This window comes from Panthera uncia (genome assembly GCF_023721935.1).
Source record: "Panthera uncia isolate 11264 chromosome E2 unlocalized genomic scaffold, Puncia_PCG_1.0 HiC_scaffold_19, whole genome shotgun sequence".
Taxonomy (NCBI): Eukaryota; Metazoa; Chordata; class Mammalia; order Carnivora; family Felidae; genus Panthera; species Panthera uncia.
The window spans coordinates 31,675,715-31,688,335 of record NW_026057588.1 but is presented as its reverse complement, the minus strand read 5'-3'; the positions used below and the strand labels follow the sequence as shown (position 1 = coordinate 31,688,335).

At 57.3% G+C, this 12,621-nt stretch overlaps 1 protein-coding gene across 2 annotated transcripts in view; it reads right to left on the bottom strand.

Moving 5' to 3' along the window:
• Positions 1–924: 924 nt before the first annotated feature.
• Positions 925–12,621, bottom strand: part of CPNE2 (copine 2) — a 47,216-nt gene continuing 35,519 nt past the window's right edge. For both annotated transcript variants that reach the window (XM_049622193.1, XM_049622195.1), the window contains 4 exons: positions 11,346–11,397; positions 9,848–9,981; positions 2,942–3,178; positions 925–1,628 (listed from right to left, as the gene is read on the bottom strand). In XM_049622193.1, the coding sequence (XP_049478150.1) occupies positions 1,521–1,628; positions 2,942–3,178; positions 9,848–9,981; positions 11,346–11,397 (531 nt within the window). In that variant the 3' untranslated portion in view covers positions 925–1,520. The remainder of the gene's footprint in view (positions 1,629–2,941; positions 3,179–9,847; positions 9,982–11,345; positions 11,398–12,621) is intronic.

The window sequence follows — 12,621 nt, the reverse complement described above, 5'->3', positions numbered from 1 at the left end:
ATCTCCTTCACTCGCCCTCACCAGACAGACCTCGGTTCCCGAGCCTACCAGGTACCCAGAGGTAGGAACCTGCCTGGTGTGTGCTCTCAGGTCTAGCGGGGCCCAGGGAGAATGACCTGGGAGAGGAGGTCGAGATAACAGACCTCCCGGTTTCAGTGCAGAGGAAGGACAGGTTCATTAGCAACCGGACCAGACTCCCTTACAGAGTCAAAGGAAGTTGCAGTGGAGTCAGTAGAGGCTTTGGAATTGGCCAGATCCAGATGGAAGTTCTGGCTCTGCCTTTAATAGATTTGATTAGCTTCTCTGCTCATTTCCTCATCTCTGAAATGGTCCTAGGCAGGGGTGATTGGAAGATTCATCAAGATTATGCCTGTAAAGCTCTTAACATGGATCCAGAAACAGCGCTTAGTATAAATGTTGGTTGTTACTGGTTACACAGAAGCCTATGGCAGGGGCTCATGGAAACTCCAAGGCCGGAGGTAGACCAGAGAAAAAGAGGAGGACGCCTGGCTAGCTTCATGAACTTGGGCCTGCGCCAGGGTGTGGCATGCCCTAGAAACCAGTGGCTGCTGTCAGCAGGGACACAAGCAGCCCTGTTTAGCGTCCTGAGGGCAGAGGCTTTCACATAGAGCAGACCACAGCCCATCCCCCGATGCCTGGAGACCAGGAAGAGGAGCTAATGGACATCAGTGACTGCTATCCTGTGTGCCCGTGTGGTGCAACTCAGGACAGAGTGTAGACAGAGGAGGAAGGAGGGGGAGGGGTCAGTGGTAGTGGCTGGGCCTAAGTACCCAGAGACTGGTGTAGGCTCTGTATGGGCTTCAGTTACTGGTGGGGCCGGGCATTGTATCCATCCACAGCTATCTAATGTGCCAAGTTCTGTGCCACTTTAACAGAGGGATTACTGTTTGTGTGGAATGTGTGCCCTGCCCCCCCCCCCCCCCCTTAAGTAGAAATGATTGCACCATCTTGCCGGGCTTGTTGGGAGAAAGAGGTTTTCGTGTTTCCTTTCCCAGATCAGTGAGCCCATCAGGTCCCAGCTGAGGAAGGAGAGGACACAGGAACATCTGAAACTCCTTTATTACCCTGAGTATTACAAATAGAACACAGTCACAGTATAAAAAAACAGAGCAGGAATTAGGTGCAGGCAATGACACAAAGTATGCACTGGGGACACATTCCTTTCAGAGTCTGCAGCTAGTTACTTGGAAAAAGCCAGTTATGATTGTAAAAATTTTCTCTTTAATAACAGTAATTCCACTAAAATTATACAAAGTACATTCAATACTTAAGGGTAGGGAGGAAGCCAGTTTGGCCCGGAAGCATCATCAGTCGACTCCAACAAAGGAAGCCCAGCTGGGCTGGGGGAAGTTGGGGGTGGAGGTCCGGTTGTAAAAAAAAAAAAAAAAAAAAAAAAAATGGTTAAAAAAGCCACCCACAAGGAAGCAGGGTGAGCGTGCACGTTCCTGGAGAGGGCGGGAGGCCCAGCCGGCATGCTGCGGCTGGGCACGGGCTGGCGCTCAGGCAGGCTCCGAGTTGGTGGGGGGCAGGTTTTTATGCTTGAAATACTGCACAACTTGTTGGGGTAGTTCCGCCAGCACAGCTTTGGCCAACGTCTCTTTTGCCGCCTGCGGGGGGGGGGGGGGGGGGGTAAGGTGGAGAGGTGGAGAGGAGAGACAGGGTTACTGGAGGAAAGTCGTGAGGGGCACCAGGCCCAGACAGCTGCTAGAGGGAGAGGGTGTCCCTGGAGGACAAGAGCAGTCTGGAGGGCCAGAGTGGTCTATAACGCGCATCCCTTGTCCCAGCCCAGGCCTGAAACCCCACTGGCTAGCAGCGCTTTCCTTTATATGAAGTCTGATTCTTACCTTGAGCACTTGAGATGCCTGGGAGTAACATTTTAGGATAAATTTGTGTGTAGGAAGCTCCTGGGGAAAGAGATGGTGGAGGCGAGCTGCATAGCCTACTCCCCTGGCAGATATTTCCTGAGCACCTCCTTGGCCACCATAAATGGGCTGGGACTGGCTCACCGCTGAACACCCAGCTGCAGGCCAGGCATAGGGAGTCAGTCAGTGTCCTCAGCCTGAATGGGGAGCCAAGGCCCAGCATCGAGCCTCAGGAAGCTAATGCCCCAGAGGAAGGAGCTGGGCCATCTCAGGCAAACCCAGAGGACACTGGGCAGAGTTGTGAGCACCACTGGGTATAAAATATGCAATCGGTTCATGCTGGGACTAGTTTATAGGATCTGAGCCACAGAACCCCGAGAGGCCTTATGGCCAAGGGAACCTAGGCCCAGAGACATCAGGGACTTGCCCAAGGCCACACAGTGAGCTTCTGGTCAAATAAGAGTTGGGCCCCAGGCTGGCAGTACAGGGGTGGCATCTGAGAGACTGTTCCCTCTGGGATCCTGGTGGGCCCAACTGCCAGAGCAGTGACCTTGTGGGCAGACCTGGGGTCACCTGCAAATAGGCTCAGAGCCACCTCCAGGAACAAGGCGGGGCTACCAGTCCCCCTGTGGAGGCCATCCTAAGATGGGCCTCGTTTCTGCTGGCTGAGGTAAGGTTACCAGGAAAGCCTCTCTCACCTCTGGGCCTTTACTCTCACACCACCACCACCCCCCCACCCCTGCCTGGCTTGGACCCACAGGGATAACTCCCAACTTCTGGTTCAGGACCCAGGTTAGAGGGCAGGGCTTCCATGAAACCCTGCCCTGGAGCCCCAGTCTAGATCAGGCAATACCCCGTGTGTTCCTCGAGCTCAGGGAAGCAAGTGCTCATGTGATCACGGGGCCTCCTCTCGGGGCAGGCCCTCGGGCGGGGCGCAGTCAATGGATCGGAGGGTGGAGGAGCCTCAGGTTAGGCAGACACTCCCCAGACTTTCATCCTCACTAACTGGTTGCTGGGGTCCCGTAAGTGCCCCCTCCCCAGCCCAGACCCACACTCACGTTGCGGAACTCTCGGAAGGGCACGAACTGCACGATATCGCGGGCGGCCTCCTCCCCCGTGTGGGAGCGCAGTGTGCGGCTGTCCCCGTCTAGGAACTCCATGGCAGCGAAGTCGGCATTGCCCACGCCCACGATGATGATGGACATGGGCAGCTTGGAAGCCTGCACCACGGCATGGCGCGTCTCCTCCATGTCACTGATGACGCCGTCGGTGATGATGAGAAGGATGAAGTATTGCTGCGGGAAGGAGACAGCAGGTGCGCTGAGGCCTCTGCCCCCCGCTCCCCAGCCTCCCCCAAACCTTCGGACCCCTGGGAGGAAGGCAGCGCTCCATCGTCAACAGCTGCGTTCTTGGCAGTCAGGACCACGGCTGAGAAGGGAGACCCATGCTGGCCGACGGACTCGGGGGCCAGCCTCCCTGGCTCTGTTCCACCTGCGCAGAAACCCCCGCAGCCCGCTTGTGCCCGATCGGCACGGCTGGCCTCTGAGACGGCGCACTGGTCATGCAGGTGGGCGCTTCTGGCCCTGTGGGACCCTGCTCGTAGTGACTTGGGGTCACACGGCAGACAGCATCAAGCCATGGTGTTAATTCCGCACAGGTCTTTAAATTCCACAAACTGTACCCAGGAGGGAGTCTTGTTTGATTCTAGTGTGCCTTTAACGCCTACCATTTGCAAACCTTCCTTACCAACAGAGAGGCGGGAAGCACAGCCCTTCGGGGGACCATAGTTTCTAGCTAGACTTCACTATCAGGTCCGGTTTGTTGTGTTTATTTTTACAGTTACTCTCTACATATGGCAAGTGTAACTTTTCGCTTAGTTGGGCTACAAAGTTTCTTTATAAAATTACTTAAAAACACTAATTAGCATGGGTGATGTTGGCCATAGCGTGAACTGCAAAGGGCGGGGGTGGGTAGGCGAATGAGATTCAGGAAGGCTCACTGGCTGGTCTGGGCAGAGACCCAGCATTCTAAGCAGGCTGAGACCTCAGTTTCAACTTGGCCCTGACCTTAGCACCCTCTGGCCCCTTTTTGAGGAATGTGGTTTTCCTCCTCTGTAACATAAACAGAAAAGCCCTATGTGGCCCTAATATTCGGAAGCTTTTGCCTCCTAGCCTGATCCTCCGGATTCTCAGGAGAGGAAGTAGGGGGCCCAGACTCGTCCAGGTGATTGAGGGCAGACCCAAGCCAGATCTCAGATCAGGGCCTGGCCACCTTCTCACCCAGCAAAGCCATTTGCTCCCTGGGGAACATACAGAGGCCCCCTTGGATGCCCTGCTCTCCCCCTTGTACCTCACACAGTCGCAGTGGGAGCAAGTGAGCCGTGTGGAGGTGTAGACACACCATCCTAAGCCCCCTGCTTCCTGTGGCTGCCGTGCAGCACAGCCTGCACTGTGCCTTTAAGAGACCAAGCCCTTGGCTGGGGATACCTGTTGCTATGGAGATGACAGCCTAGATCCCTGCAGTGGAGGGCAGCTGCTGCCCTTCCCCCTCCCCTCCCCTGCCCCCCTCCCTGGTTGGGGGCCTTATAACCCCATCTACACCCTTGTTCCCCCCCACAGCCCACCATTGCTCCAGCACCCCTTCCTTAAGTGGCCCTCTGGCCCCCCTTCCATCCTGCAGGATAGTCCAGAGCATTATTTCCCAGGCACCTAACCTGGTGGGAGGGAGGATGCCTGGCCCCCGTCAACAGGTTCACTACTGGGGGCAGGACTGGCCTCCCACCCTCCTTCCAACGACCCTCCTGGCTTTCCCCTTTCAATCGGCCGCACCTCTACACTAGGAGATTGGAGCCTGTGGCCCCCAGGCCTCCTCCTCTAAGGAAGGCCTTAGAGCCTTCTTCCCAGGGAAGTGGGCGCAAATGGGGCCTGGGTTCCCGCAGGACCTCGAGTACCAACTCCCAGGGTGAAGAAGTCCCTGCTCACACGGCAACAGTGCTGGCCCTCCTCACCCTGTGCTTCCCATTTTAGAGATGGGGAGAGGGGCTGAGAGCGGTTCAGTGACTTGCTAAAGGCCTCACAGCTGGGAACGAGCACAGTGTGGGTTCAGACACCAGCCTGGCTGACTCTACAGCTGGGGCTCTTTCCACAGTGTCCTCCTCTACCACCCGCATTTTGTGGCCGAGCTTCTCCAGTAGTGGGCCCTGGCAGGGAGGCGGTTTCTGCACCCCCTCACCCCACACCGTGGGGTCAGACAGCCTTAGTGTCCAAGACAGCAGCCCAGGGAAGAGCCCAGAACCATGGCACTGGACATTAGCCCTTGCTAATGCACCAGCCCGCCATAATGCTCACGACCACGTGCTCGACCGCAGCTTCTGCCCAGCTGGGCAGGCCTTGGCAATGAACGTGCAGCTAACAAGTCCTGGGCTCCTCACCTACCCCAGGCAGAGTCAAGGTTGTCCAGGAGCCTCTTAAGCCACTACAACCCCAGGGGTCCACAGCCCCACCTCCAAGACAGAAGTGGGAGGGGGCTGTGGGAGAGGAGAATGAAGGGCAGAATCAGGAGGAGGGGGGAAGGAGGCTCTGCTGTCCCCACACAGAGCCCAGGTCTCCCCAACCCCAAGCTTTCCTACCTCCATGCCCTTCCTGGTGCCTCTCCTCCTGCCTGGCATACCCTTCCAGCCACAGCTCCAAGATCCATCTGAGCGTCCACACCTCCATCCCAAGCAGATAGAAGGCCCTTCTGGGCCCTGAGTTCTGCTTCCCCTGCCAGCATTACCCCTTGGGGAGGTCTCCTCTGGATGCTTCTCTCTCCCCCCACACTCTGAGGGCTCCATGCTCCAGAAACACACCAGTCAGTGTTCTAACCAAAATTAAAACCCCCACTACGACTCAGGGATGGAGTATCTTTTGCCTTTACCCAGAGATTCTTCAGGCTTCTGGAACTGTAAACAGTCACTTCCCCTAATGCATTTAATATGTGATCTGATTTGTAAAAAATCGACCATGACAGTTCCAGGCAGTCTGGGGAAGCTGCTCCCTGGCTTATTTCTGGAAGTTGGCTACAGAAGCTTCTGGTGGTGGGGGGAAATTCCTAGGATGACTGTGTCCCAGCTCCCCCCGCCACTGGGACAGCAGATACCTAGGTAGCCAACCAGGAATGGGCAAGACCCAGGGTTTATGGGCAGAGGGAAGGATGAAGGTCCCATGATAGGGTCCCACGATAGGGACCCACCTGGCCCCAGCTGAACCTCTTAATACCCTTCAGTGGCTCCCCACAGCCCTCAAGAGAAAATCCAGATTCCTCACTGGCTTCCAAGGCCCTGTGGTAGCTGGCCCTCATCCATCCCCATTCACCCCTCTTACGTCAACACTCCTTCCCTTCAGTTATGTCCAAACACGGCGCCTCCTGGCCTTTGCCTATGCTGTTCCCTCTGTCTGGGGCACTCCACTCATGGCTAACCCTTAAGCATCCTCCAAGCCTGGACATCACTTTTCCAAGAAGCCTTCCCTGAGCCCCCTTAGGTTAGGCGCACCTTTATGATCCTGTACCTCCGTCACCATGGGTTTGATCACCTTGCACCCGCAGCTGGTTTCCAGGCCAGGCTCCCCACTAGACTGCAAGCTCTGGAAGGGCAGAGGCCGTGCATCACAGTCTCCCCAGTGCCGCACAAAAAACATGATCCAGGAAGACAGGCTGTGTGTGTGTGAACGGGAGAGGACAGGCCTGCAGAGAGAGCTGCCTGCCACCACCTGCTCTCGAGTTCCTATACGTGGGTGTGCATACATCTAGGGACGGGGAAGGTGAAGCCACACCACGTATTGCCCCTAAAGCGGCCGTGCAAACGTGTCAGTTAATCCGCAAATTATTTCCGTTTGCCTTGGGTCTAATTGTGCTCAGTGCCATCAAGAGGTGACCCCAGAAGATTCAGCCGCCCACATTTCTTGAGTGCTTACTGTGTGCCAGGCACTGTGCTGAGCAATTTACGTGCCAAACTGGTTGAATTCTCACAGTGTTTCCATGAGGCAGCCACTGTTGCATCACCTCCATGGTACGGGTGAGGAAACAGGTTCAGAGAGCTTCGGCAACCGGCAACCTGCCTTGGGTCACACGGCCAGGCAAGTGGAGCAGCTGGGGTCTGAACGAGGTCGCCGGGCCTCTGGAGCCGGAGGCTGAACCATCAGGCGGCACCACCTTTGGAGCACAGTGAGATGTGGGACAGCAAGGCCAGAGGTGGAGAAGCCTGTCTATGTGGACGCCAGGGTGAGAGGGGCTGAGAGAGGCCCTCTGTCCCACCCCTGCTTAGAAGTGGCCCAAGTCACACCGGGGTGCGGGGTAGTGCTTCCATGAGGGGTGAGGGTGCCAAGAGGAGGCTGCCTCCCCAGGGTGGGAGGCCAGGGATGTGACAAAAGTGCCTGGGGTGTTGAGAAGATCAGGGGCTGGACAGAGAAAAGACCAAGTTTCCCCTCTGGGGAGCCGCCAGCAGTTATTCCCCAGGACACAAAGATCCCCTTCCTGGCCTCGCCCAGGGCCCAAGCCCCTGGCACACCCGGGACCTAGCAGACATAGGCACCTTTCCCCCCAGGACCACACGTCCTGCCCGGTCCTACCCTGGCTGCAGGGTAAGCCTGGCAAGAGCACTGGCTTCGCTCCTGCTACCATTTGCATTTCTTCCTTTTAAACAAGAGTGCGGGCCTGTTTTTCCATCCCTTTGAAAGCTGACTCAGGTGGACAACAGACTGGCGGTGACAACGGCCTGGTTCACAGACGGCAGGCCTCCAGACGGTGCAAGCCCAAGGGCTGCCTCTCGTCTGCCCTCCAACCCATTCCAGCCCTGCACCCCAGGAATGCAAAAGTAGTCCCTCCCAGGCCTTTCCCTGGTTGCGGTCTCATTCAGGTTGCCCCAGATCCTCAGGGCACCCAGGGGGGCTTTATTTCTCCCACCTCATAACGGAGAGAGGCTCAGAGCAGGAAGCGACTGGCCTCAGGGCCTCAGCCGCCAGCGGCCGGGCAGGACTGGCACTAGAGCAGACCATGCCCCCTGAGGAAGATGCCAGGACCGCCTTCCTTCTCCCCTGACCTGCATGCCGACCTCCTTCACGTTGTCCCGGCCTCTGGCGTCCTGTCTGCCTGGCCTTGCTCCTCCTGGGTGCAGGCATCGCATGATGTTGCTAATCCGAACACCACCTCCTCAAAGTAGGTCCTGTTAGTACCCCCATCGTACAAATAAGGAAACAGGCTAAGAGAGGTTACGTGATTTGCCCAAGTCACAACGAGGAAGGAGTGTGAGCGGGATTCTTCAAACCCTGGCAGCCTGATCCCAGAGCCCCCTGTGGCCTTCTGAACAACTAGACCGTGTCCTTCCGTCCTGCCCTCTCCGGGCCAGCCCTGGTGTCCTCTTTCTCGCTCTCATAACCTCCACCTCCTCCATCTTTACCACCACTCCCGAAGCCAACCTCCACCTCCCTAGTGACCAGGTAGGGCCTCACCCTCCCTTTCCCTTTAGGAGAGGCCCTGCTGGGTTCCCTCCTCCTGCCTCTCGAGTCCTGCATAGCGCCCAGTCCGAGGCAGGGCCTAGGACAAATTCATCCCCCCCCCCCCCCCCCCCCCGCCATGATGCTTGAGCGGAGGTGATGGCGGACACAACAGCAGCAGCCCGGGGCCGTGGGGCTGTGAGTCATGGGGAGAGACGCACAACGGACCAGGAAATGGAGACAGCTAAACAGATGCTGCTGCCATCCTCGGAGTCCAAACGAGAATAAACAGAGAAGGTGGGAGAGCAACCTCAGAGGGGTGGTCAAGGCCCGCCACAGTGGGGGCATCTGAGGGGACCCTGAGGAATGGGTGGAACCGGCCGGGCAGAGTGTCACCGGGGCAAAGGCTCTGTGAGGGGAACAAGCTTGTGTGTGAGCAACAGGCATGAGGTTGGTGATAGAATCATAAAGGGAGGAAAGTGTGGGGGAAGGGTAGGAGAGGAGGTCTCCGTGGAAGGGAGGGGCCTGGAGGGGCCAGATCTGACATTTGCTGTTAAAAGGATTCCAGGCCGGAGAATGAATTGTAGGGGTCAGAGGGGTGAGGGTGTGGCTGTGATGTCAGATGACAGAAGACGGTGGCCTTGGCCATGGGAAGAAGTCAAGAGAGAACCTAGGCATGGGTGCAGCTACTCTTTCCAAGGGGGAAGCCCAGAGAAGGGCAGAGGCTCATGAAGGTCCCCCGGGGGGAGTGGCCAGGCAGGAGTCAGACCGAAGTCTCCTGGGTGGCAGCCCAGGCTCCACCCCAGGGCTAGGAGCTGGGTTTCCAGCCGTGGCTTGAGCCTGACCGGTGGGCCTGGAGACAGGGCCTGGGAAGTACTACACAAGACACTGCCCTTGGGGTCGGGGGGGAGAAGACTTCCCACCAGTCAAGTCAGCGCAAATCCTGGTGGGGGAGGGAAGAGTGGACAAGGCGACCCTTGGTGACCCCAACACGGGCATTCGGCCTGAGGCTAGGGAGCAGGGAGAGGACCAGGGATGCAGGTGCCCACGATGGCCATCTGCCATGTACTCCAGATGCCACTGGCAGTGTCCGGCCAGGCCCTTGCCTCACCGCTGGGCCAGACAGTGGCCCAGAGGGTAGCTTTAGGGCCCGCAAGGACCACCATCCCTTGGTGTCCATGTATCCCAGGAATACCAAATACCCCCTGTGATCACAACCTTATTCACCACTAAGCATAAACAGAATCACTGTGTCTTTTTCAAGTCTGTGCTCCAGAAAGCCAGCACCAATCGAGTTGAGCTTGGTCCAACCCCCTTGCCAGACCTGCAGGTAAACTGAGGCACAGAAGGCAGAATATCCAGCTCCCCAGCCCTGTGGGGGCAGGTGGAGTTGGAAAGACAGGCCCCGGTCTGGCCCTCCCTCATGTCAGGCAGGGAGGGCCCAGCCAGTGCCCGCCCTCTCCCACACGTCCACGCCGGTGGCTGCCTACTCACCGTGGCTGTCTGCTGCTGTGTGGCCTGGGCTGCAAACCGAGCCACGTGGTTGACGATGGGTGAGAAGTTGGTGGGGCCGTAGAAGCGGATGTGGGGCAGGCAGGCCGAGTATGCCTGGGCGATGCCATCGACACCTGCCTCGAGGAGAAGACTGTATCAGCAAGGTTGCCCCCCCGGCCCTTCACCTACCCTCATCCCATTTGCAGACCCTACCTCTATTTCATGTTCACCCTAAATGCCCCTATGGTGGCCAGTGTAGGTCCCATGAGACTGGAAGCTCCCAGAGGGCAGGGCCAAGTATAAAGCAAAGAGTCCTGAATATGGAGTCAGGCGGACCTAAGTTCAAATCCTGCCTTGGCCCCTTCTTAGCTGAGGCAAGTTGTTTAATCTTTCTGAGCTCATGTCTTTGTCTGTCAATGGGACTGATAATCTTCACTCTTGGGCAGTTGACAAGAGGGGACCCAGCAGGCTCTTCCCAGAGAAGGAACTTGGCAGCCCAAGTCTTGAGGTCCATTCTGGACATGCTATGGCTTTGGCTGAGGGTTGCCGTGGGGAACTGAGATGCTTGCACGGCCCCTAAGAATATCCCACTGCCTGGTGGTCCTGTCCAGGAGGCCTTTGTCTGGGGAGGAGGTTGACCAACCCAATTTTGGACAAAGTCTCTAGAGACCTGCTCTAAGCGAGGCAGAGTCCAGGAACAGCAGAGGGCTACATTTTTAGCCAACACATAGATGCCCATGGCTTCTGAGTCACAGTATCATTTGCAAGCTGGTGACTTGACACCTTTCCCTTCCAAGTACAAACTGGGCCCAGCTTTGGGAACCCCCAGGGAAGGCAGGTGCTATACCCAAGCCAGATCCTAGGCTGGAAGGTCTCGTGATGGCAGGGACCACCCTCTTCCATACCCACCTGGGGCCCCCTTCCTCCTCCAATAGTTTCTCAAATGATTCTGGAGGCTCAGAAATTCTCTTAGGTCAAGGGGGCAGGGGTGAGCACAGGCACCACACTCACTGCCTGCCCCTTTCTCTCCCCCTCCCCTCTGGCAACCCTCAGTCCTTGGGTGCCAAGGCTCTTTGTGGAAGGCAGGGGGAGCAGGGTGGGGTTAGGGCTGGGTCCTCCCAGCAAGGGCGGGTGGGAGGCGAGAGGCAGGTATATAATTTGCCGCCCTCACCTCGTCCTGTTCTACACAGGGCTTCCTGTCAACGCTTCCCTTAATTCTCACCTGACCACCCAGTGAGGTGAGCTAAGCAGGTATCATACTCCCTGGGGCAGGTGAGGAGGCAGAGGCCCAGAGAGGTGCAGTGATCTCTCCAAGGTCACACAGCCAGGAAAGGGCAGCAGCTGGCCTTGAATCCAGGACCACCTGACTCCAACCTCCAGCTCTTCCCCATCTGTCATTATGAGCAAGCATGAGGGGGAGGGGAAGGGAGAAAAAGACAAAACCTATACTCTGCCCCTCCCTCTGCCCAGCGCAGATGCAGGTGGGCTTAGCACTCACCCGAGCAGAAGGGGTTGGTAGGGTTGAAGTTGATGGCAAACTCATGGGAGACCTGAAGTGCAGAGAAAATGTTGAGCCGGCAGCCTCCTGGCTCCAAGCCCCACCCACTGCTGGGCCAAGTCTCCCTCTGTGGGTACCTGGCTCTTCAAGCCCCATCCCCACCCCAGGTCAAGGCTATTGACACCCCCCTACATCTGCTTCCACCTTCCGGTGCTGGGGTTGAGCCACACAGAGAGGTCTGACTACCTTCACTTTGTAATGGGCACCACATCACCCCCATCTCTGTTGGCCGGGGGGGGGGGGGGGGGTCAGGCTGCTGCCTGTGTCTCCTTGCCCCACCAAGATAGTTCCTGAGTGGGACAGAAAGGCTTCTGAAGGCATCTAGGTGGACTCCAGGAGCATTTGAACTGAGCCTCTGTCACAGGCCATCACTGACGGTCCACTTTGTAGGGCCCTGAGGGCTTTCCCCTGATTTAACAGCAGGAGTGCTAACAAAGGAGCCTGTGTTATGCCAGGGAGCCAAACGGGATTAGCGATTAGCGGACAGCCTGCTCAGAGCTGGACTGGGGATGAGGAAGCATAATGGGACCAGAGGAACGGGGGGGCAGGGACAGCTATCACAGTTCCCCTGGGGCCCGGTCCCATTTCTCTGCCTCCAGACCCAGCCCCCAGCCCTGTGGGTTATTCTGCACACTCCCGATCCAGGAACACAGAGGAACAATAACTAGACCCCATTCGGGGCTGCGGGGGCTGCAGAACCCGGGCCTCTGATGGGGCCCTCCCCACTCTCTGTCCTGCTGCCCTCTCACAAAATCCCCACGCGGCCCCCTTCCCTACCGCATGCCACAACCCACGTTCAGAGTTTTGCAGGCATCCCCTCACTCCTGGCAATGACCCAATGGGGAAAGGCCTGTAATTACCCCATTTTCAGAAGATGAAACAGACACAGAGTGTTCTAGAAAGTTCCCAGGCTCTCACATTTACCGAAGGACAAGGTTGGGACTAGAACCAAGGTTAGGCTGCCTCCTGAACCCACTAACCTCAGAAGGCGTTCCTCTTGGTAGGCGTGCGGACAAGGACTCCATCTTGTGTCTGCACAATGACCTCCCTCGGGGCTACGTGTTCTAGGCCCCAAGGAGGTTAATGTACGCCCACATGGGAATGCAGGAGGGCTTCTTCTGATCTTTATAAAGTGGTGCACGAAGGCCCTACGTTAGCTAACCAGTAGAGAAGGCGCGCACACAGAGGGCCCCACTTTAGATAACTACCCTGTGAC